Below are 23,684 nucleotides of genomic sequence, written 5' to 3'. Positions count from 1 at the left end.
GCCACCGGCAAATACAAGTCGATGAAAGAGATCGCGAAAAGACCGCCTTCATCACACCAGATGGCCTCTACGAGTTCGAGGTCATGGCATTCGGAGTGTGCTCGGCGCCTGCAATGCTCCAGCGCGTGATGGACACGGTATTAGCAGGATTAAAGTGGCAGACCTGTCTTGTTCACTTGGATGACGTCGTCGTCTTCACAGGGAATTTCAACAATCACCTTAGGCGGCTTGCGACCGTGCCATCAAGTCATGAGGGCTCACTCTGAAGCCAGAAACGTGCCGCTTCGCTTGCGATGAGCTCCTGTTCCTGAGCCACGTCATCAGCAAATCTGGAGGCCACCGCGACTCACAGAAGACAGCTGCCATCGCAAAGCTCCCGCAGCCCATCGACAAGAAGGCAGTGCGTAGATTCTATGACATGTGTGCCTACTACAGATGCTTTGTCAAGGACTTTTCGCGCATTGCTTAGCCGCTGACACACCTAACTAAATGCGATGTCGAGTTTGTGGGCAGGCCGGCGGTCCGGTAACGAAAGTGCTTTATTCATGGGAGGGAGCGATATATGTACAATTTGAAAGGGGTTGACGTAAACGTCACGTGTTAACAGTCTGGGCGCTATCAGAATGACAGCGTGATATGGCCACATCTCCCCTTAAATGATGAGAAGGTCTAGAAGTTTCATCTGGCAACGGGTATCGACAGGGTTCCCGACGCAATCTTGTGCTCCTGCGTAACTGCTGTTGTCCAGGCAGGAGCTCGTCTTCTGAAGACCCTGCGAGATTGATTATGGCTCCGGTTGAGGTACTTCCTCCCGCAGGTGCTCTCTTGTGCGACGGATTTTACGACCGTCTTCGGTCTTCACAATCGTAGATCTTGGCGTTGCGGCTAGCCTTAGAATAGCTGGAGACCAGGTTCTCTGGAGAATGTCTTACGCCGTTACGCGTTGTCCCGGCGTAAGTGGGGAAAGGTTCCTGGCGCTGCGGTCGTAGTGAATCTGTTGCCTGTGCCGGATCGCCTGGAGACGGTCGTGGACATCTTTGCTGGGTATGGCCTCTGGCTGCAGGCGAGTTGTTGGTACCGGCAGGAGGGTCCGGGTCTGCCGCCCCATGAGCCTCTGCACAGGAGACTTCAAAACCGGGTCCCTGGGGGTATTACGCCACTCAAGCAGAGAAATTTCAAAATCTGGTCTGCGAAAAGAACACTTTTTGAGCAGCTTCTTGGCCTCCTGAACAGCTCTTTCCGTCATGCCATTAGAACGCGGGTGATATGGACTTGACGTCACATGCACAATGTTTAGTTTTCTTAAAAAATCCTTGAAATTTGAGCTACTGAAGGGGGGCCCATTGTCACTATACAGCTTCTGTGGCAGCCCATGCACTGAGAGAGAGAGAGAGAGAAACTTTATTGGTTCTATGAAGGGGTTTAGCGGTGAGCCGTCTTGCGCTTGCTGCCTGGCTTCTCAGCACGGGTGTGCCCCTGTTCCAGGGATCCACCGAGCCTGGCCACTTCGCACGCGTGCTGCACGATTGCCCTTTGGGCGGTGAGGTCGCTGCTGGTGAGCAGGCCCTCCCATTGCTCCGCACTCGGGTTTTTATGTTTATGGAATGTGTAGTTATGCTTACATTCCCATGTTATGTGGTAAAGAGTTGGTATTTCTCTGCACCATGGGCAGGAGTTTCTGTATTGTGTCGGGTACATTTTACTTAGTATGTGTAGATTATAGAAAGTTCCGGTTTGTAGCCTTCTCCAGTCGGCTGCTTCCTGTTGTGTAAGTAGTGTCTGTGGCGGAGGATATTTGATTCTCTGCCCTCTATAGTAGTTTATATTTCCGCACACGTCGGCTCCACCGTTGTAGGGTTCTCGAGAGGCTCTATCTGTCCAGCTCGGTATGTGATCTCGCGAACTAGACTGTCTGCTCTCACGTTCCCTTCTATCCCGGTATGGGCCGGTATCCAGAAAAGTATGCGCTTCACATTATTTCCGAGGGTTCCTGCTCCGACGAGGATTCGCAGGGCCTCTTTACAGACTTTCCCCTGCATGCAATGCCTGCATGTAGCTTTGGTTTCGGTTAATATGGTAAGTGATCTGTTAATTCGGTAGCCTTCGGTCGCTGCAAGCGCTATGGCGACCTCTTCCCCCTCCGCTACCGTGCAATTCCTTTTGGTTGCGCAGCTGATTGTCTCTCCCATGTAGTCTACTACAGCCGTAGCTACTCTGTGTGTTCTAGTGTGCTTGTCCCACGGGTATAGCCCTGCATCCGTGTACACCGTGTTTTCCTGTGTTGCCAGGTGGCCTTCCACGTAATCTGCCCTTGCATGCCTTCTGGCTGCGTGTAGGTTCGCATCCATGTTGCGTGGAATTGGACTTATTCTGAGGGTTTGTCTGACGTTGTCTGGGATGTCTGCCTCTCGATCTATTGCCCCTTTCGTATCGTATCCTAGTCTCTTTAGGAGCATTCTTCCTGTAGCCGACTGCCAAAGTCTCGCTATTTGTGTGTTTAGTTGCGCTTCTGCCAGCTCGCTGAACGTGTTGTGTATTCCTAGCTGCAGTAGCTTGTCGTTTGAAGTATTCCTCGGTAGGTGCAGTGCCGTTTTGTACGCCTTCCTTAGCATGGTTTCTGCTTGTTCTCTTTCTAGCTTGTTCATCAAGTGGTAAGGTAGCGAGTATGTGACTCTGCTGACCACTAAACTTTTAACCAACTTGATCGTGTATGCCTCTTTCATGCCATGTCTTCTATTTGAAACTCTCGTAATCATCCTGCTTACTTGATCTGTCGATTATTGGAGTAAGCTAATTGTGTGACTGCATTTTCCGCTGCTTTGCAGCCACATTCCTAGAATTCTTATCATGTTCTTTTCCGCTATAAGCTGGCCCTCTAAGTTTATTTCGATTTCGGCCTTGGTGGGGTTCTTTCCAATTCTGAGTATTTCCGATTTCTCTGTGGAGCAAGCCAGGCCTCTTGCCTTAACATAGTTTTCTACGCGGTTTGCTGCCTCTTGCAGTTTCTCTTGCTTTTGTCCTAGCGTTCCTTGGTTGGCCCATATAGTGATATCGTCCGCATACATTGCATGTCGTATGCCCTCGATTTCGCCTAGTTCCCTGGCCAGGCCAAGCATCGCAATGTTAAACAGTATGGGTGAAATGACTGAGCCCTGTGGCGTACCTTTGCTTGGGGTGACAAAGGTTTCGCTTCTTATATCCCCTAGTCCTATTGTGGCCGTTCTTTTTTTAAGGCTCTCACGTAGTCATGAGACCTCTTCCCAGAATTTATGTTTTGAAGCCCTTCCATTATTGCCGCGTGGCTGACATTATCGAAGGCTCCCTTGATGTCTAGTGCCATTATGATATTTTCTCCTGTCTTGGGTGTTTTGCTTAGGACCTCTTCCTTAATCTGTTGGAGGACATCCTGTGTTGATAGCTTTGCTCGGAAGCCAAACATAATGTGCGGATACAGTTCCTTGCCTTCCATGAGTTGCTGTATTCTCTTTGTGATTATTCTTTCGTATAACTTTCCCAAGCACGAGGTGAGGGAGATTGGTCTTAGGTTTTCTATCTGTAGTTTCTTTCCTGGCTTCGGGATCATTACGACCTCGGCGTGTTTCCATTCCTCCGGGATCGTTCCCTCGTTCCACAATTTGTTTAAGTAGATTGTTAATTGATCTATCGCCTCCTCGCTTAGGTTGCGAATGAGGGAGTTGTTAATTTTGTCCGCTCCCGGTGCTGTGTTTTTTGTTACGGACCCCAGAGCTGCGTTCACTTCTTCTCGTGTGATTGGCCTGTCCATATCTGCGGTTTCTTCCCCCTGGTATTCCCCTTTATATTCTTCGGGTCTTTCCTGTCCGTAGTATTTGTTTTTCAAGGCCTCCATTAGCTGCTATTCGGTACCATCGTACTGGTGAATCAGCTTCTGGATTGCCTTGTTGCTCTCTGCCTTTGTTTTCCCTGGGTCCATTAATGCTTTCAGAATGCGCCACGTTTTGGCCGTGTTGAGCGTGCCTTGTAGCAAACTGCTAAACTGTTGCCAGCTTTGCCTGGCCAGTTCCGTTGCATATTCCTCTGCTTTTGCTGTGATTTCTGCTATTTTTTTTTGAGTTTCTTGTTAAGCTTTTGTCTTCTCCATCTTTTAGTGAGCCCACGTCTCGCTTCCCATAGCCCAAGCAGACGTTTGTCCACCTCCGGTACTTGCTCCGTCCTATCTATTTCATGCGTATATGTTTCCTGTATTTGTTTGCGCTGCCGACACCATTCCTTGATGGATGTGATCTCTCCCTTTAGTTGTTGACTTCCTTGTCTGAACGCGTCCCAATCTGTTAAATGGGCCAATCCTATCTTTCTCTTGATTGTTCCTGCCTCTATTGACGTTCTTATGATGTAGTGATCGCTGCCTAGGTTTTCTAGCGTGTTCTCCCATTCGACCTGGCTTGCTCCTCTCACAAAGGTTAGATCTGGGCAGGTACCTGGGCTTACGCTATTGCCTAGTCGCGTAGGTTGGTTTTCATCTGTGAGTAGCTCACATCTTATCCTTTCCGCCGCGTCACTTATCTTTTGTCCTTTTCGTTCTGCCTTCTGGTAGCCCCAGTTCGGACTTTTGGCATTAAAGTCCCCTGCTATGATGAGTGTGTTCGATCTGGCTAGTTTGTCTGCCTCGGCAAACAGCTTCTCGAAATCTCCATCTTTTTGTCTAGGGGGGCTATATAGGTTTATTATGAACGTTCTTCTCCCTTTATATTTCTTTTTGGGTATGATTTCTGTGATCACGTGTTTGATTTTTGTCCCCTCAATCTCCTTGTTTGCCATGGTTACTATCTTATTGCTAATGAGGGTTGCGGTCCTTCCGCTCTCTTGGCACGTGTATCCCCTTAGCGTGGGTGTTATGTTGGTTTCCTGTAGCATGATTATGTCTGGTTGTGCTGCTATAGTGTTAATAAACTGCTCTAAGAGGCCCTGCTTCCTCCGATACCCTCTGCAGTTCCACTGCCATACGTTTATTGGTTTTGTCCTGCCATGTTGTGTTGTTATTGCTTGCACTTTGGCTTTCAGGTCCGAAACGCCTCTCATTGTAGAGTCTATCTCTGGCGTCATTAGTGGTTCTTTGGGTATTTTGGTTTTTAACGTAGGTGCGGAAGCTCTGTTCCTGCAACGCTTGCTTTTGCTACATTTCGTGCATCTGCTTCTGTGCTGTTATCATGAAACCTTTGATCTCGTCTCTGAAGTTTTGCTCTTCTCTCTGTTGCGTGTCCTCAACTGATGGAGCCGACGTGTTTGACACGTTCCTCCCCTGTCTCTGCCACTGCAACTCTTTGATGAGCTCTTCTAGTTTTCTTTTAAGTTGCCTAGTCTCTTCGCGACATTGCTCTAACTCCTTTCTTAATGCCTTGTTTTCCTCCTCTAGTTTCTTTTCATTGTCTGTGTAGTGTTGGTATCCGAGTGCGGAAATAGTGATTTGGGAGGGCCTGCTCTCCAGCTCACCTTAACGCCACCTTTCGTCTGCTGTTGTTTTGGTCCGGGCCCGTTCTGCTTTCCCAGTGGCGGGTAGGACTCGTCCCGGCGTCCGTCCTGGCTCGTGCTTCTTCCTCGGCTCCGGCTCCTTGACTTGCTTCTGCTTTGGTCCCGGGAGTCATATTCTTCTCCGAACCACCTTGGTCTCTTTCTTCGGCTACGGCTCCTGCTCCTGTTCCGCCATTGCTGGCCCTTTTGGGCGCATTTGCCGCGCAGCTCCTCCGCTGTCTTTAGTCGTTGTTTGCAGTCCCTAGTGCCCGTCTTGTGGTCGCCCCCGCAGACTAGGCATTTGGGTGTGCATTGATGCTCTGTAATTGGGTCTTGCTCTCCGCATTGCTTGCAGGTCTTGATGTTCGGGTTTGGGCAAACGTCCGATCGGTGTCCTTGCTGGCAACATATGTAGCATATCTGTCTGGTCGGCCTGTAGGGGTAGCACCACATTTCTCCCCCGTAGTATAAAACTTGCTTGGGGAGAATGGGGCCTTCGAAAGTAATGACAGCCGTGCTCGATCGGCCTAGAATTCTGGCTGCCAGTATCTTCACTCCCTGCGTTCGGGTTCGTAGGTTCGCCTTGAGCCCTTCCGGCGAGGTCCCCGCGTCCACCCCGTGGATGACCCCCCGCAACGTGCCCTCCGGCGCCGCCACGTGTGCGTTGATGGCGTAGGTGCTGTTCCCGAACGTTAGCTGCGTGATGCGCCGTATACGTTGGGCCGCCTCTTCGTTGTCGGTGCTTACTATTATGATGTTGGAGCCATTGCGCAGCCTGATGATCAAGTCTTCCGCCTTGCATCCGGATCCGGTGGCCGCGACCACTGCTCGCTCAACCTGGTGTGTGTGCAAGCTCTTGACTGCGAGTCCCCTCGGCCTGAGCACTATCTTTAAATCGTCCTTGGGGAGCGGAAGCAGTCTCCTCCGCGGCACCCCATCTCCTCCTCCTCGCTTCGGCGCAGCTGGCGCGTCGCCTGTGGTCTTTGCGTCACCTAGGGAATTTCTGTTCCCTAGCGCCGTTCCCGCCAAAACTTGGCTGCTCGATCCTTTGCCGTCTCGCTGGCACCTCTTCTGTCTCCTGGACATGGCGATCTCCCATTCCGGGTCCGCGCCGTTATTGCTTTCTGCCTGTGGTCTTCCTGTCGTTGGGGTGCTGCCTCTGGGGGCTTGGGTGCCTGCCGCGGGCCCGCTTCGATCTTGCACGAGGACGGGTTCGGTGGCGTCGCGAAAACCTTCCTCCATGGTTCCGTGGGTTTCCGCCATGAAACCTGTCGGTCCTCTCGTCGATGATTGCTCAAAGTTGGTGTTGGGTATTCGGGACTTCGCTCCAGGCCGTCTCTACTTCGGGCCGAGGTCGGGGAGCCCGCGGAGCCCCGCTCTCGTGCTAGGTCTCGTTAGGCCTACCGTCCAGCCGACCACGGCGGAAATTCAAAGACCTATAAAATCCGAAATATTGGACCCACCGGTCTGAATTTGGGGTCCTCGTGGTCCTCTTCAGTTCCGGCGTCGATCCCAGCCAAAAGTTTGGTGGTCCAATAGGGTCTGATGGGTCAAAAAGTCCAAAAACTGTGGAGTGCATGTAAGACGCGTCCGCTCGCCTTGGCTTCTTCTTCTTTCCCCCCCATGCACTGAGAAAACTTGTGCACACCAAGTCTTCAGCGCATTAGACGTAGTGTGGCGAAGGTCTCGGACTTCGAAGAAAAAGGAATAGAAGTCAACCATGACGGCGAAATCCCGACCGCCATAGTGGAACAGATCCACGCCTACGGACTCCCATGGCAGGGTCGGAACATCATGGCTCAAAAGGGGCATTTTATGGTTTCGTGGCTGGTGCATTTGGCATACCTTGCAGGTCTTGCAAAACTGTTTAATATCTGCGGACACATTTGACCAAAACATTACACTGCTCGCCATCGCTTTCATCTTATCTGCTCCAGCATGCGCTGTGTGAAGGAGCTGCATGATCTCTGCCCGTTTCGCTTTCGGTATAATTACCTTGTTGCTTCGGAAGACTAGTTCATCTTGTGCATGAACTTCTTCCCTGTAGGTCCAGTATGGCCTTCCCGGCTCTGGAACGCCATCCTTGTGGTTCAGCCACGCCGTCTCTGCGTATTCACGGATGATGATAAGTGCCGGATCCTCGTTTGTAGCATCCCGCAAGGTTTTCAAGCGCTGTTCCGACGCTGAAACACAGTCAAGCACATTCACTTGAAACTGCTCGGTTTCTTCTTGCAGTCGCCATCTTATTAGGAAACCGTGATAACGCGCCCGCTAGGAATAGCTCTTTACCCGGTTTGTAGTGCAAAGTTATTGCGTAGCGCTGCAAGCTGAGGCGCATTCGCTGCAAACGAAGCGGGCACTGATGCAGGGGCTTGGTGAAGATCGGTACCAAAGGCCGGTGATCCGTTTCGACGATCATGTCTGCTTGGCCGAAAATATAATCATGCACTTCGTGCACCCATGTACTATCGCAAGCGTTTCTTTTTCAATCTGCGCATAACGCTGTTGTGCTTCTGTTAGAGATCTGGACGAGCAGGCTACAGGATGGCCGTCTTGCATCAAAGCAGCCCCTACGCCCGACTGGCTAGCATCGACAGAAAGCGTGACTGCCTTCTTCGGGTCAAAGTAGGAAAGAATCGGCGCCGTTATCAGTGCCTGGTACAGTGGTTCAAAACTGGCACGTTGCTTTTCTGTCCAGACCCATGCGTTATCGTTTCGCAGTAGTTCTCTTAGCGGTTCCGTCAAGACAGACATGTTGGGAATGAAACGCTGTATATTGTTCATTGTGCCGAGAAAAATTTGCAGTTGCTTACTTGTCTTAGGCTCGGGTATTTCCAGAGTGTCCTGAACACGCTCCGGGTCGATGCGCAGGCCTTGCGTAGTGAGGATGTGTCCCAAGTAGCGAACCTCCGCCTGCAGGAAGGTGCATTTTTTGAGGTTAAGTAGCAGATTGGGCTCACGGCAGCGCGTCAGTACGCGTGTCAGGTTGCAGTCATGCTCATCTTTTGTCTTGCCCCAGACTAGTATATCATCAATTACAACTGCTACACCGGGTAAACCGTCTAACAAACGATGCATTGCAGCTTGAAAAATTTCTGGGGCTGACGATATTCCAAAGGGCATTCAGAGGAATCGATAGCGCCCGTATGGCGTACTCATAGTGCAAATTTTTGAGCCTTCTTCCGTTAGCTTATTCTGCCAAAATCCCCATGCTGCATCCGGACAGCCGCGGAACTATGTCTCTAAAGTTGACATGGGGTAATTTTCTCGAAGCAACTGTTTGTTCAGGGCGGTTGGATCGAGGCAAATACGCACTTTCTTTTTTGACCACGGTCACCATGTGGCTAGACCATTCGGTGGGTTCATTTACCTTAGTAATGACGCCCTGCTGCTCCATGCGCTGCAGTTTTGCCAGAACTTTGTCTTGCAGGGCGACGGGGACCCTCCTAGCAGGCACGACGGTTCCCGCGCTGCCGGGTTTCAGCTTCATCCAGTACTCTGCGCCTTTCAGTTGTCCTAGCCCACTGAAAATATCTGCGAAAGGTTGGGCTGGGGGATATCGTTCTTCACTGGCGACTTTCTGTATGCGGTATATAAACCCCAGGCGTTCAGCGACTGCCCCGCTGAGCGTGACTGGAACATCGTGCTCGACGACGAAAAATTGTTCTTCGCATTTTTTGTTGTTAGCACAAAGCAGAAGCTTGATTTTTGCTTGTGCCGTAGTCCTGTGGCCAAAGAACGCTGTTAGAGTCACCTTGCAGGCTTCCTTTGGCTTAGTAGGTAATCATTCCAGCTCGTTTTTAGAGATAACGCAACAGTTTACTCCTGTGTCCAGTTTGCATGTGAAAGGTCGGCCTTCGATGTAAACTGCTGCTGTCCATTTATCAACTTCAAGCGAGTTTATCGTTAGTCCCGCAAGAAGAAAATCGTCTGTCTCGGCCCGTACCTCCCGCAGCTCTTTTCCTTGACGGCTGGCGTTAAGCGTGGCACCGACTGATTTGCAAACCTGGGAAAAGTGGTTCTGTGCACCGCACTTCCTGCAATTCTTTCCTCACGCTGGAATATTTCCACCACGATGTATCTGGTAGCCACACCTACTGCAGAGCTTCCTTTCTGTCGCAACCGAGTTCACTACCGTAGTGTGCTCTCCACCCGTTGCTGCGCTTATCTCTTGGAAGTGCTGCTTTCCTTGCTCTTCAATGCGGCATATTTCTACCGTTTTTTAGTAAGAAGGGTTTTCCGCCAACATTTTCTGCTGCAAACGCTTGCCTCGGACGCCTAGAACGATACGGCTGCGTAGCATGCGGTCTTCTAGAAGTCCAAATTGACAATTCTTGGCTAAAAGTTTCAATTCGATCAACCAATCATTACATGGTTTGCCTTCTCTCTGGTCCCTTGAACCAAAGCGAAATTCGTGGAGGGTTGAGTTGTTTGCTGGCTTATAGTAGTCCTCGAATTTCTTAATCAGAACTTTGACGTCATTTCTGCCCTCGTCCGCGTCAAACTTGAAAGTGCTGAATGCTTTCCTGCCTTCTTCGCCTATGCTCACGAGAAATGTTGCTGCCTGCACATCGGTTGGCTGCTTAGTCAATTGGGTAGCAGTGGCAAACCGTTCGAACTCACTCTTCCATGTTCTCCAACCAAGCCAGGCGTCGTCTGACGTATCCAGGGTTTTCGGCGTCGGTAGTACAGTCGATGGAACTGGCAGCGTCGTAGGCGGGGGCGGTGTCGTCGACATCTCGACAGGGCTCCGCTGCCACTATGCAGGCAGGCAGGCGGCCCGCTAACGAAAGTGCTTTATTCATGGGAGGGAGCGATATATGTACACTTCGACAGGGGGTGACGTAGACGTCACGTGTTAACAGTCTGGGCGCTATTAGAATGACAGCGTGATATGGCCACAGAGTTCAAAAGGGAAATGAAGCAGGCCGACGCATGCATTCGCCGCCGGTGCTTGTGCAGTTCGACGAGGACACCAATACTAAAATCGACACTGACGCCAGGTGATGTCCTAGATTAGAGGAAAGATGGACTCAAATGGGTGATAGCTTACGCTAGCCGTTCGCTGTCAAAAACGGAAGGCAATTATTCTACCTCCAAATAGGAATGCCTAGCCATCATTTGGCCTACAGCGAAACTCCACCTTCACCTATATGCCAGGCCGTTCAAAGGCGTCAGCGGCCATCACGCGATGTGTCGGCTAGTAAATTGAAAATATCCATCAGGATGGCTAGCGCGGCGAAGCCCCAGACTGCGAGAATCTATCATCCCTGTGATCTACAAGTCTCGACGAAAACATTCTGATGCCAATTGCCTATCACGCGTCCCCATTGACCCGCCGCCATAAGATTACGAGGACGACGACGCCTTCCTAGGAAGAATAGGCGCGGAAGACTTCGAAGACGCGGAGCCAATTAGCCTCGGCAAGTATTTTGAAGGGAGCATCAACGTTGTCCCTAGGGTATATAAGCGAGTATTGTCTTATTTCTCGCTTAGAACAACCTACTCGTAAAGAAGAATTTCTCTGCGACTTGAACTATCTTATCCATATTAGTGATGATATTTCCGGCTTTGTCTTTTAACGCATACATCTGATTCTTGCCTATTCCTAGTTTCTTCGTCACTGCTTTTAGGCTTCCTCCGTTGCTGAGAGGATGCTCAATTCTATCCATATTATACTTCATTATGTCAGCTATGTTACGCTTGCTGATTAACTTGGAAAGTTCTGCCAGTTCTATTCTAGCTGTATGGTTAGAGGCTTTCATACATTGGCATTTCTTAATCAGAGCTTTCGTCTCCTGCGACAGCTTACCGGCATCCTGTCTAACGAAGTTAACACCCACTCTTAATGCCCCCCCCCCCCCCCCCTCCCTCCATTCCTTAACGATGCCCATAAGATTTTCGTTCATAGCTTCAACACTAATGTACTCTTCCTGAGTTAAAGCCAAATACCTGTTCTGTAGCTTGATCCGGAATTCGATCAACCAGTCATTCAAGAAAAACAGTTTACGCAAAGAATTCGCAACAACAGTATCTATGTGCTTCGTCCAGGAAAGCTCAGTGGTTATCCATAGGCCCAAATATTTGTACTCTCTTACCTCTGATGGAGATAAGTTGTCAACATTATATGCAAATTGAAGAGGTTCTTTATTATGTGTGATTCTCATAAAAACAGTTTTGATCCGGAATTCGTCTATTTTCACTCTTACCGCTAACTCATTGATCGACTTCTCATGCACCAGTTTCTCGCGTTCCCCCCTCCAGTCTAGGCTAATTCGAGATCTTACTGTCCAAGGTCACTCCAGCGCACCTTGCCGAGCAAGTCCACATATTATATCAGCCAGGGTTAGCGTAATAGTATACGCACCGAATATATAGTGACAGCTTTTAGAACAACACTTCTGCGGCAAGTTACGATGACGTCACATGCGTCGCAGAAGTATTCGTATAAACGCTGTCACTACACAATCGGTACCTTTACTCTTACTTAGAAATGGAGGATTACTTGGTGGACGTAAAATCGCTAACATCGTCCTAAAAGCACTTCACTCCCCTGGTAGTTCTCACTGATAGCGTTGCTGACAATGAATGTCAGCAGTACATATTGCTTTTATTTATTTATTTATAGATTTATTTATAGATACTGCGATCTGAAATCAGATCATAGCAGGGTGGGTATACATAGAAATGTACAAGCATGTAAACACATACAAATCCATCACATATGCAGGCATTTTAGGACATTGGTGAAGAATACATACAAGAAAAAAAACATACAACAGATAACGCACACGAATTCATAACATTTGCAAGCATTTTTCAAACATTGATAAGGAATTCTAGGTAACAATATGAGAATTAAGAATATTCCAGTCTGTTATTGTCCTAGGAAAAAAAGAATATTTGAAACAGTTATTCCGTGCGTTGATGGGGCTTATCGATAAAGCATGCCTTCGTCTCGTGTTATAACCTGATGAGTAAGTAAAGAACTTGGAAGTGTTAACCTTATAATGGCCGTTTACAAGTTGGAAGAGGAACTTTAATCGACAGATACGGTTGCGCACAGTCACCGGGGGTAATCCACTGCGCCTTACGAGCTCACCAACTGACGCGCGGCCGTATGAATTAAAAACAAACCTAACTACCTTATGCTGTACACGTTCCAGTTTTTTAATATTGGTTAAAGTGAATGGGTCCCAAATAATTACGGCATATTCCAACAACAGACGAATGTAGGAATTGTACGCCAGTAAACGAACACCAGAAGTAGATGATTTCAGTGAGCGCCTCAAGAAAAACAGTTTACGCAAAGAATTTGCAGCAACAGTATCTGTGTGCTTCGTCCAGGAAAGCTCATTGGTTATCCATAGGCCCAAATATTTGTACTCTCTTACCTCTGCTAGAGATACGTTGTCAACATTATATGCAAATTGAAGAGGTTCTTTCTTATGTGTGATTCTCATAAAAACAGTTTTTTCAAAATTAATAGACATTTGCCATTGTTCGCACCAAGCAGTGACCTTTGCCAGGTCATTATTTAGACGCACCTGATCATCAACAGAAGATATCTTTTCATACAAAATACAGTCATCTGCGTAAAGTTTCACGGAAACTGAAAGTTCTGCGACTATGTCATTTATAAATAATAGAAATAAAAGTGGTCCCAAAACTGATCCCTGGGGGACTCCAGACGCAACCTCTGTATTGTTAGAAGAAGTATTGTTTAAGGTGACAAATTGGTGTCTGTTAGTAAGATAGGCTCTGATCCATGTAAGTATCTGTTCATTTTTTATATAATGCCCTAATTTATGTATTAATTTGTTATGTGATACCTTGTCAAATGCTTTACGAAAATCCATGAACACAATATCTGTTTGCTTCCCTTCATTAATTGTCTGTGCGAGATCGTGAACAGTCTCAACTAATTGAGTACATGTAGAAAAGCTATGCCTGAAACCATGTCGGACATCTGTAAGTACCTTGTGCTCTTCTAAGAAACCTAATATAAGTTTATGAATTATATGCTCTAACATTTCGCATGATGTAGATGTAAGAGATACTGGTCGGTAATTGTCTATGTGTGTTTTTTTTTCCCGGATATATGTAAAGGTTTGATTTCGGCCGTCCTCCAGTCATCCGGTAGGGAATCATCGCGTAAAGATCTGGTGAACACGACATACAGCTAGTAAGCGTACCATTCCGTATAACGGTTTAAAAACGCGTTTGGTATTTTATCTAGTACTGGAGATTTTTTAGTATGAACGTTCAATAGCAAGTTAAAAACGGCGCTCTCAGAAATGACAACGTCAGATATAACAGGAAGCGATATAGAAACGTTGGGAAGGCAACCATTATCTTTGGTAAATACCGACTGGAAGAACTTGTTAAAAGCAGAACAAACGACAGTCTTATCACTTACACATTTGCCGTCTATCAAGAACCCACTGGTAGAAGATGTAGGTGTGATTGCAACACTTTTTAGCTTTTTATGGGTGTTAAGGTGCAGATGAGCGGATTAAGTGGCCTCAGGGTATTTTGCGATATGGATAATGTGTAGCCTTTGTCGTATTTACGATCGCAATTTCACCCTACGTAGGTCTGGGCAAAAATCTTCGCGTTGAAATCACGAAGCCACTTGAGTGCCTATGTATACGAATGTGTTTAAGTCACCTTTAATTTGTAGCAACTGCTATAGGTATAACGCCGAGGATGTGTTAACTTGTATCTGTCGAACTATTCCCATGCATTAAAAAGAACGTACATTTTCAATGGCGGCAACCTAAAGCCAGGCGCATAATGTCTTTACACAAAATATTTGCTACAATAAAACTGGTAGCCGTAGTCGCTTAGTTTAGAATAAGTGCGGTTTTGCGCAGGTGTTCTTACCTAATTTAGGGTAGAAAAGTTGACAATATTGCAAACGTGGGCACACTCTTACGGGCCGTGTTTCCTTTCCTGCTCACAGGTCTGTCGCGTTTTGGCCTCTGTCGCCTGTGTGGTGCTTCTGACGTCGTACGCGCACGAGCATGGTGCAGAGCCAGGAGGCACGCTCAGATGTGAGTGTGGGAGGACCCTCTGCGAGCAGCGCTTCCTTTTTTTTTGCGAAAAGCCGTTCAAAATACCGTAAACAATATTCTTTGAATACGGGGTGTTGCTACTGAAGCAGAGAGTTAACTATGACTTTTCGTTTGGAGCTGGGCGCACTTCGACACGAGAGACTCGCTTGACTAAGGTTGTTGTCAAACCGACAACCTAATAAAAATAAGATAGCAATAAAAATTGAGTAATTTAAATAAAACTATATAAATGCAAATAGTTGGACACTTTCGAAAGTGTCAAGATTCGATGAGAAGGGGAAGAGGAGCTAGTAAAAGAAAGCTTCGCTTTAAATTGTTCAAAAAGTGTAACTAATAATGAGAAATTTTGCAATTTTCGAACACTGCGGATGCTTTCAGCTAACATTTTTCTAGGCATATGGACAAACAATGGGCACCCTTCTTGTCTAATGTGCTAAGTTGTAACAAAAATTTCTAGTCAGAAGGAAACCGAAGAGAAAACTAAACTGAGCTCTATTATTACGTTACCTTTCTGCAATGCCAAAATATTCACCCCAATACGGAAGACGAATGGCGACGCCACCTTGATGCTTTCGTAGCAGCTTGTCCATTTCTGGTTTACCTGTTTCCGGTCTCAATACCTACCTAATTGTTGCATTTGTGAAAAAAATAAGACTTTAATAACGTTGCGAAAAGATATACGCTGGTTTGTATCATGCAGTATAAGTGAGAAAGATTTTCTACCTTCGAATAACGGACCACTTCAGTAACGTGAGTCTTTAATCTCACAATTTATTCGATGCTAGAGGGTTAATACATCTGGTGAAACAACTGTAATTCTTAAGCAATGACTGAAAACTGATATAAACTGCTCAAACATGGCGCTATAGTAGCCAATTGCTTCATTGGCACAAAAACTGCATTCCTGGCATACGATTTCCATCAGGTTTCAATGTACGCGGCGCCTGTGAGACAATTTGTGATCAAATTTCACGTTTAACTTGTGACTAAAGCTAAGGGTCTTTCGACAGTGAACTAAAAATTCGTACTCCTTGACTCACTGCTCGCCGAGCCACTGTTCGCGACTGAGCTGGTCGCGGTTGAGCTTGTATATATATATATATATATTTGTGGAAGAACGAAGCATAGCAGGTCCAAGGGCAAGATTTCACGATAAGGCCTCTCAATGATCTCCTTTGAAACTCGCGACACATGCTAGAGATGAACGCTATGCCCTCTTTACCTGCTAAAAAGTATTTAAAGTTATACAAAATACTTATTTAAGTGCAAAGTAAGATCAAATAACATATTCAATACGAACCCTACGTGGCTCTTTTTATTTTTGCAGACAATATGACATCTCTCAAGCTCCTTCTGCCAGACAACCTGCTGGTCGTACTGTTCAGTGGATTCCTGGTGATCGGATTAGTGAAGGTACACAGTGATGGATGGCAGAATGCTAGTTACCAGCTATCAGATCGGAAGGCTTCGCACGAGCAATAGCTCTGACTGCTCCAGAGCGCTGGCTTGTATCGTACTGTAGCGCTGGCTTGTATCGAACGGGAGGACTGTTTACTCTAGTAAGTGGGCAAAATGAACTGTTAAATGCGCCTTACATGCGCACCTAATATACTACCCTTAGCAAGTACCCCCTTGCACCTTTTTGGTGCGGGGAAGTTGGCCATGCTTCATCGTCATATTTATTAAGGGCATGTTAAAACTTATTTACACAGATTACGCCTAGGCTGATTACCATGTTGGGAGAGCTTTCTTTATTAACACAATTGAAAAGGGGGCTCTGAGTTTACTTCTTAGTTGAAGGTTGGAAGCTTGCAAAAGCTTTTACACAATACAGAAAATGAACGTTTCTGGCTTTTAAATGTCATCGCCGCTGAACTTAGACATTTTTACACCTAAGTGATTGGACTCATATGGCATATATGTAAATGCTAACAATGTGCCACCGAAACTTGACTTGTGAGGCTATATCATACATATATACCACTGTCACGTAGTAGTGATGGTCAAGAAAGCAGCCAAAACTGGGAACGAGGAAACTAGTGTTTTATTGGGCCAACCTGTGCCCTCAAAAATAGGCTATACTCAAAGAATGGCGACAGCGGCGAAGGCAGTCGGTGATCGTCGAAAACCTTATCAGCGGGTCAAATGCATTGGCTTTTAAACATCAGTCGTCGAATATTTCCAGAGTAATCACTGGGACAGCCGTGTGTTCCACAAAGTTGTACACCATTCGCGTCACGCGATGCAATCAAATGACACAAGATACGGTGACAACAGACAACGGACAGAACCATCGATAACTTTCAAGAAACTTCCTATACATGCAGGTGCGTATGGCGCTGTGCGACAGTTGTTAGGCGGTGAAACGTGGTCACCCGATAAAGGTAAACATGTCAATACCCCCATCTTAAATAGTATTTATTTATTTATTTATTGATACTGCGGCCCTGTTTCCAGGACCTTAGCAGGGTGAATACAAAGTGAAATTGAAAAAAAATCTTAAGTACAAAATACAGCGATACATAACATAGGTCACTCGCGATTTGCAAATACAAGCAGTTACTGAACAACACACAGTAAATCACTCGCTACATAAACATAGGTGTGACTCAAATAATGGCAGTGAGCATTGGGTTATCGACCCGATGCTGCTAACAGACAAAAGTTATAAACAAAAACATCCGTGGCAAAGAAACAACAAAATAAGGAAGTTAGTCAGCGTGCGTAAAAGGGCTAAGATGCACCACATGAACCACTTCAGATCGCGCGTGGCGCCACTGTGAATGCGAAATGCCGTCTGACATAACCCTATAGTCCAGTGCTCCAATGCGCCCGATGATCTTGTAGGGTACGAAATAGCGGCGTAATTATCGCTAGGTCCTTGTCGGTGTACTGGTGTCCAAACCTGAACACGGTCGCCGGGCTGGCACACGACGTAGCGTCGTTGAAGGATGTAGTGTCGTATTTCGGTCCTCTGCTGATTCTTGATCCGCAGGCGTGTGAGCTGTCGGGCTTCTTCACTGGAGATGGCTAGCGACGTGAAGAACCTCTTCGTCGGTGACGTGTGGCAGCACGCTGCGAGAGCCGTCGTGGGGTTCCAGCCATAAACCAACTTGAACGACGTGATCTGTGTTGTTTCTTGCACCGCCGTGTTGTAAGCGCAGGTTAGGTGCGGCAGGATGGCATCCCAGATCTTGTGTTCGACGTCGACGTGCATTGTTAACATGTTGGCGAGTGCCTTATTCAGGTGTTCCGTAAGACCATTGTTCTGCGGGTGGTAGGCAGTTGGTGTCCTGTGTTGGCTTGTCTGGCTGTATTGCAGAATGTATTGGGTGAGTCCCTCTGTAAAGACCGTTTTTCTGCCGGTGATGCGGACTTCTGGGCCGCCATGTCGCGGGAGGACGTTCTCGACGAAGAACTTCGCCACTTCGGCGGCATTACCTGCCGGCGGAGCTTTCGTTTCAGCGAAGCGGGTGAGGTAGTCCATCGTCACGACGATCCACTTATTCCCGGTGTGGACATCGGAAATGGTCCCCACAAATCCATTCCGACCTGCTGAAATGGTCCGCGAGGAGGCTCGATCGGCTGTAGTAATCCTGCTGGCCTTGTCGGTGGTGTCTAGTGTAGATGACAGTCTCGGCATGTCTTCACGTAACGGGCGACGTGGGGGGTCAGGCGCGGCCAGTAACACCTTTCCTGTATCCACGATTGCGCCTGGGAGAGTCCGGGGTGCCCAGTGGTAGGATCATCATGTAGGGCGGGCAGTACTTCTGGACGCAGCTGTGACTGAACAATAAGGTAGTTGGCGCGGACCGGTGAGAAGTTCTTCACGAGTACGTTGTTTCGAAGCGTGAACGAGCACAATCCGTGCCTTAATGAGTTAGGGACAACGTCGGTATCACCTGTTAGAAACTCGACGAGGCCTGTAAGCTCCGGGTCTGCTCGTTGCTGTTCATCGAAGTCTTCCGTGCTTATCCCATTGAAAGCGTCGTCATCCTCGTCGCCTTGCGGCGGCGGGTCAATGGGGCCGCGTGATTGGCAATCGGCATCAGAGTGCATTGGTCACGACTTGTAGACGACAGTAATGTCAAATTCTTACTGTGTGGGCTACAAAGTGCTAGCTGTCCTCATGGGTCCAATTTACGTTATCAAGCCCAAACTACGCATGACGCTCGCTGACGACTGTGAACGGTCTGCCATACAGGATGGGTGGAATTTTTCTGTAACCGAAATTACGGCGAGGCATTCCTTTGCAGTCGTAGAATAATTGCCGTTTGCTTTTGACAGTGAGCGGCTAGCGTAAGCTATCACCCGTTCAAGTCCGTCTTTCCTCTGGACTAGGACTGTGCAGAGGCCTAGGCTGTAGGCGTAAGCGTTGATTTCGGTATCGGCGTCCTCGTCCAAGTGCGCAAGTATAGGCGGCGACTGCATGAGTCTTTTGAGTTCTTCAAATGCGTTGGCCTGCGGCGTTTCCCACTTGAACCCAACTTCACATTTGGTTAGATGTGTTAGCGGCTCAGCGATGTGTGAAATCTTCTTGACGAAGCACCTGTAGTAGGCACACATGCCAAGGATTGTACGCACTGCCCTCTTCTCAATGCACTGTGGAAACTTTGCAACTTCAGCTGTCTTCCGCGGGCCAGGGCGGACTCCTGGTGATGTGCCTAGGAACAGAAGCTCCACGTAGGCGAAGCGGCACCTTTCCGGCTGGCGAGTGACCCCTGCTGACTGGATGACCTCTAGTATTTTCGCAAGCCGCGTAAGGTGGTCATCGTAATCTCCGGCAACGACAACGACGTCATCAAAGCAAACAAGACAGGTCTGCCACTTCAGTACTGCTAAAACCGTGTCCTCGACGCGCTGGAACGTCGCAGGCGCCGAGCACAGTCCGAATGGCATGACCTTGAACTCGTAGAGGCCGTCTGGTGTGATGAAGGCGGTCTTACCGCAGTCTGTTTCATCGACTCTATTTGACAGAAGCCAGACTTGAGGTCCATCGACGAGAAGTATTTAGCGTTGCTGAATCGATCCAATGCGTCGTCTATCCGTGGGAGGGGGTACACGTCCTTGTTCGCGATCTTGTTCAGTCGATGATAATAGATGCAGAAACGTAGGGTTCCATCCTTTTCCTTCACCAAGACAAGAGGAGATGCCGACAGGCTTTTGGATGGCTGGATGATGTCGTTCCGCAGCATTTCGTCGAATTGTTGCCTAAAAGCTTCATGTTCTCGCGTTTAAACTGGCTAATAGCTCTGGCGGAGTGGTAGAGCGTACTCTTCGGTTATTATGCCGTCATTTGCGACGGGTGTTTGTCGAATCCTGATGACGTAGAAATAATCTTTGTATCTTCAGAGAAGAGATCTGAGCAGTTGCCGCTTACTCATTGGGAGACTTGGATCTATGTCCAAGTCGGGTTCGGGGACTATGGTCGCCGAGGTGGATGCTACAAAATACGAGAGGGCAAACGCATTCCTGGTTGCCTCGATTTAATAGATGTAGACGATTGTAGTGCCCTTGTTATTACGCTTGAGCTCCTGGTTGAAGTTGTTTTGCATTACTTCCACTTTCCCTCCATAGAGTCGAGCAAAACCTCTTGCGAGGCAAATTTCACGGTCGAGCAGAAGAAATTAGTCGCCCACGATGACGCCTTCTACGTCACCGGGCGTTTCGGTGCCGACAGAAACAACAACGCTGGAGGGCCGCAGGATGCTCACTTGATCTTCGAGCACACTCAAGGCGTGGTGACTACGAGAGCTCTCCGACGGTATTGCTTGATCTTCCGACAGCGTTATAGACTTCGCCTTGAGGTCGATGATTGCGCCGTGTTGGTTCAGGAAGTCCATGTAGAGAATGAAGTCTCGTAAACACTGTTGGAGGATAACGATGGTGGCAGCGTAAGTCCGATCATGAACGGTAATTCTTGCCATGCAGATTCCAGTCTACGTAATGAGGTGTCCTCCAGCGGTCCGAATTTGAGGGCCTTCCCATGCAGTCTTAACTTTCTTCAACTGGGTGGCGATGGGTCCACTTGTGGCGGAGAAATCGGCTCCAGTTTCCACTAAGGTGGTTCACTAGGGTTGATGATTGGGCTAGTTGGTATTGCATTCTAGAACTGGTACAGCGCAACATACAAAGGAACAAAAAGCCGGACCGGCCAGATAAAGGAAGAGAGCGCTGACTTCCAACTGGTTTATTAGCGAGTAGCACGAAAGATATACCTACAAGAAAGCATCAGGACAAGTCGTCGCAACACATCGCAAAACGTCACACCGATAAAAGGCTACACCATCATGGGTCACAGAACGCGCAATTTCATCATGCAAGGTTAAACTGATCAAGAAATCTTGCTTCCTGTGGAGATAGGCACGAAGATGGTGCCCTAACGCAACTGCTGCCAGCCCTTGATATGAAATCGGCTTCAATGATCTCCCGCGTAAGTTGTGATCGGTGCTTTTTTAGCACTTCACACTGGTAAAAACTCGGTCTGCATCCACAGTCGCGACAGTGAATTCCTAAGTGCCCCTGTATAACCCGGTGCACATTAATAAAATTATGGAGTTTTACGTGCCAAAACGACTTTCTGATTATGAGGCATGCTGTAGTGGAGGACTCTGGAAGTTTCGACCACCCGGGGCTCCTTAACCTGCACCTAAATCTAAGCGCACGGGTGTTTTCGCATTGCGCCTCCATCGAAATGCGGCCGCCATGTCCGGGATTCCATTCCGCGACTTCGTGCTCAGCAGCCCAACACCAATCTCGGTGCACATTGTAATTATGTTCTTTTAGCCTTTCATTAAGGCAGCGACCAGTTTGACCTATATATCTCTTCCCGCATGATAGTGGAATTGAATAAACAACTCCAACAACGCATGACTGAAAACGCTTCTTGTGCGCAGTCGAACAGACAGTAGTGTGCGGATGGAACGCATTTACGACAGTACAGAGCCTACGTAGCGCCAGCGGCGCAGGAAACACTACTTCCACGTTGCCCTTGCAGCGAATATTTTTTAATCTGTGAGAGACATTATGCTAAGATTTTTTTATTTATTTTACATCGCCATGAAGGCATTACGTAGGGGTGAACAAAATGTAACCAGTAATAGAGAAAGACTTTTGGACAGATATACTCACCAACAGAAGCACTAGAATAGCTGTTAGGGGAAGGCATACAAGTAATGTGAAACAAACAGGTTTCAAGATACATAACACATACATTTTTCTACAAGAGCGCCGTTACAGCATAGAATAAAAAAGTTCGTTATTTGACACATTTACTATATCATTTGATAAAATGTTGCATTGTTTAATTGATTTGGGGAAAAAAAAGTTGCAAAAAAATATTTGTTCTGGAGTTATAGGCTGAGATCTTTTTGTTGTTGTCACAGCAAGTCGATATGTAATGTGGTTCCAGGAGATAGTTAAAGCGATTATTACCTGTCTGATTATTATATATTTGGTGCAATAGTTTAAGCCTTAACTTCTGCCTATGTATATGTAGTACATCCCATCCTAAAGTGCTTTTCATTTCGGATGCGCTAGAGTACAGGCTGTAATTATTGCAAACAAACCTTAATGCTTGCTTCTGTATTTTTTCCAGTCTATTAATGAGGTAATCTTGATAGGGATACCATATTACACAAGCATAATCAAGTATTGTTCTAACATGTAAGAAGTACAAAGCTTCTTTAACTTCGCGTGTTGCCTGCTTAAAATTTCTGGGAATGAAATGTAACATCCTACTAGCTTTTGCTATGACAGTGTCAATCTGTTTATGCGAAGTGATTGATTCGATGAAATAGACTCCTAAGTACTTATATTCCGACTGTATGTCGATAAGCGTGCCATTGATGTTATATCGGTGCTGAAATTTGGATAATTTTGTCGAAACACTCACGCTACTGCACTTTTTTATATTTAAATTCATGTTACCTTTTTTTCACCCGATCGCTACCTTATCTAAATCTGTTTGCAACGTATCTATGTCATCTTCAGTGGTAATTTCTCAGTAAATCACACAGTCATCAGCAAATAGTTTTATGGGTGATGTGATTAGTTCGACAATGTTATTTATGTAGATTAAAAATAACAAGGGGCCCAATACGTTTCCCTGAGGAACGCCCGAAGAAACAGTTACTGGTGAAGATGCAGCGTTGTTTAGGACGACAGAATGGGTTCTTCCGTTTAGGTAGTTTCGTATCCAATTTCAAACGTTTTCGTTTATATTTAATGCAGCAAGCTTACATCTAGGAGCTTATGGGACACAATATCGAAAGCGCTTTGAAAATCAATAAAAACCGCGTCTACCTGACTATTGTTATCAATGGTTTTAGATAAGAAGTGCTAGAATTCTATTGTGTGTTGCAGGAATAACTTTTATGTTGCTATATAAGATGTGTTCGAATACCTTGTAACACATTGACGTTAGTGAAATCGGCCTGTAGTTTTCTCTGAGTTTTCTATCGCCCGATTCACAAACGGGTGTTACGCTTGCCGTTTTCCAGTCTTTAGGGATGAGGCCTGTTTCAAGGGAAAGCTTATAAGTGATCGGTAAATACGGAGAAATGATGCTATGACACTCTTTAAGGACCACTGGAGATATTCCATCAGGTCTAATTGCTTGTGTGTCATCTAAATGCCGTAATAAAGAATCGACGCCATTAACCTCAAATTCAATGTCTGCCATCATATGGCCTTGATTGGCATTGTTCAAAAGCGAAGTTTCCCCAGCAGATACTAGCGAAAACACAGATTGGAAGCAGTGGTTGATGCAATCCGCCCTCTGATAGTCTGACGTCACATTTTCGCCGTCAATAGTTAAAGATGGTATTGATATGTCTTCTTTTGATTTTATTTTGCATATTTCCAAAAGGATTTTGGGTTTTCTCTCAAGTCCTTGTTTAATTTAACAAAGAAGGTATCTTTGGCACATTTAATTGTTGCTTTCAATAGCTTATTTATCTCTTGCAAGCGTTTCTGATTTGCCAGACTAGTGTCGGGAGAAAACGTTTTATACGTTAGTCTTGCTTTCCTTATAAGTTTACGTATTTCTACGTTAAACCAAGGTTTTTTTTTTCGTTGTCGCAGGTACCTGGATGGAACTTGGATTTCGATTACTTTAAG

General features: G+C 46.9%; 2 protein-coding genes across 2 annotated transcripts in view; one reads left to right on the top strand and one right to left on the bottom strand.

The window, feature by feature from the left end:
• The window catches only part of LOC139052990 (uncharacterized), a 95,810-nt gene that overhangs the window by 40,231 nt on the left and 31,895 nt on the right, over positions 1 to 23,684 (top strand). The window contains exons 2-3 of the mRNA XM_070530124.1: positions 14,453 to 14,543; positions 15,892 to 15,977. Coding sequence (XP_070386225.1) covers positions 14,453 to 14,543; positions 15,892 to 15,977 — 177 coding nt within the window. The remainder of the gene's footprint in view (positions 1 to 14,452; positions 14,544 to 15,891; positions 15,978 to 23,684) is intronic.
• Positions 617 to 10,261, bottom strand: LOC139053000 (uncharacterized). Its single transcript, XM_070530133.1, has 4 exons — positions 8,858 to 10,261; positions 8,301 to 8,400; positions 7,483 to 7,592; positions 617 to 1,126 (listed from the first exon to the last, which is right to left on the bottom strand). Exons 1-4 carry the CDS (start codon positions 8,975 to 8,977, stop codon positions 929 to 931), a joined length of 528 nt encoding a protein of 175 aa, XP_070386234.1. The 5' UTR covers positions 8,978 to 10,261; the 3' UTR covers positions 617 to 928.

Source organism: Dermacentor albipictus, unplaced genomic scaffold, assembly GCF_038994185.2.
Source record: "Dermacentor albipictus isolate Rhodes 1998 colony unplaced genomic scaffold, USDA_Dalb.pri_finalv2 scaffold_51, whole genome shotgun sequence".
In the NCBI taxonomy this organism is placed as follows: Eukaryota; Metazoa; Arthropoda; class Arachnida; order Ixodida; family Ixodidae; genus Dermacentor; species Dermacentor albipictus.
This window is presented reverse-complemented; position numbering and strand designations above follow the sequence as displayed.

Bases quoted from the DNA above. Each gene is read 5' to 3' on its own strand.
- LOC139053000 (XM_070530133.1), bottom strand. From the start codon at position 8,977: ATGAAGCTGAAACCCGGCAGCGCGGGAACCGTCGTGCCTGCTAGGAGG. The intron at 8,401-8,857 runs GTAAATGAACCC...ACCTTCCTGCAG, and splicing joins AGCAGGGCGTCATTACTAAG to GCGGAGGTTCGCTACTTGGG. The intron at 1,127-7,482 runs GTAATTATACCG...CCGGTTTTGAAG, and splicing joins TAGTCTTCCGAAGCAACAAG to TCTCCTGTGCAGAGGCTCAT.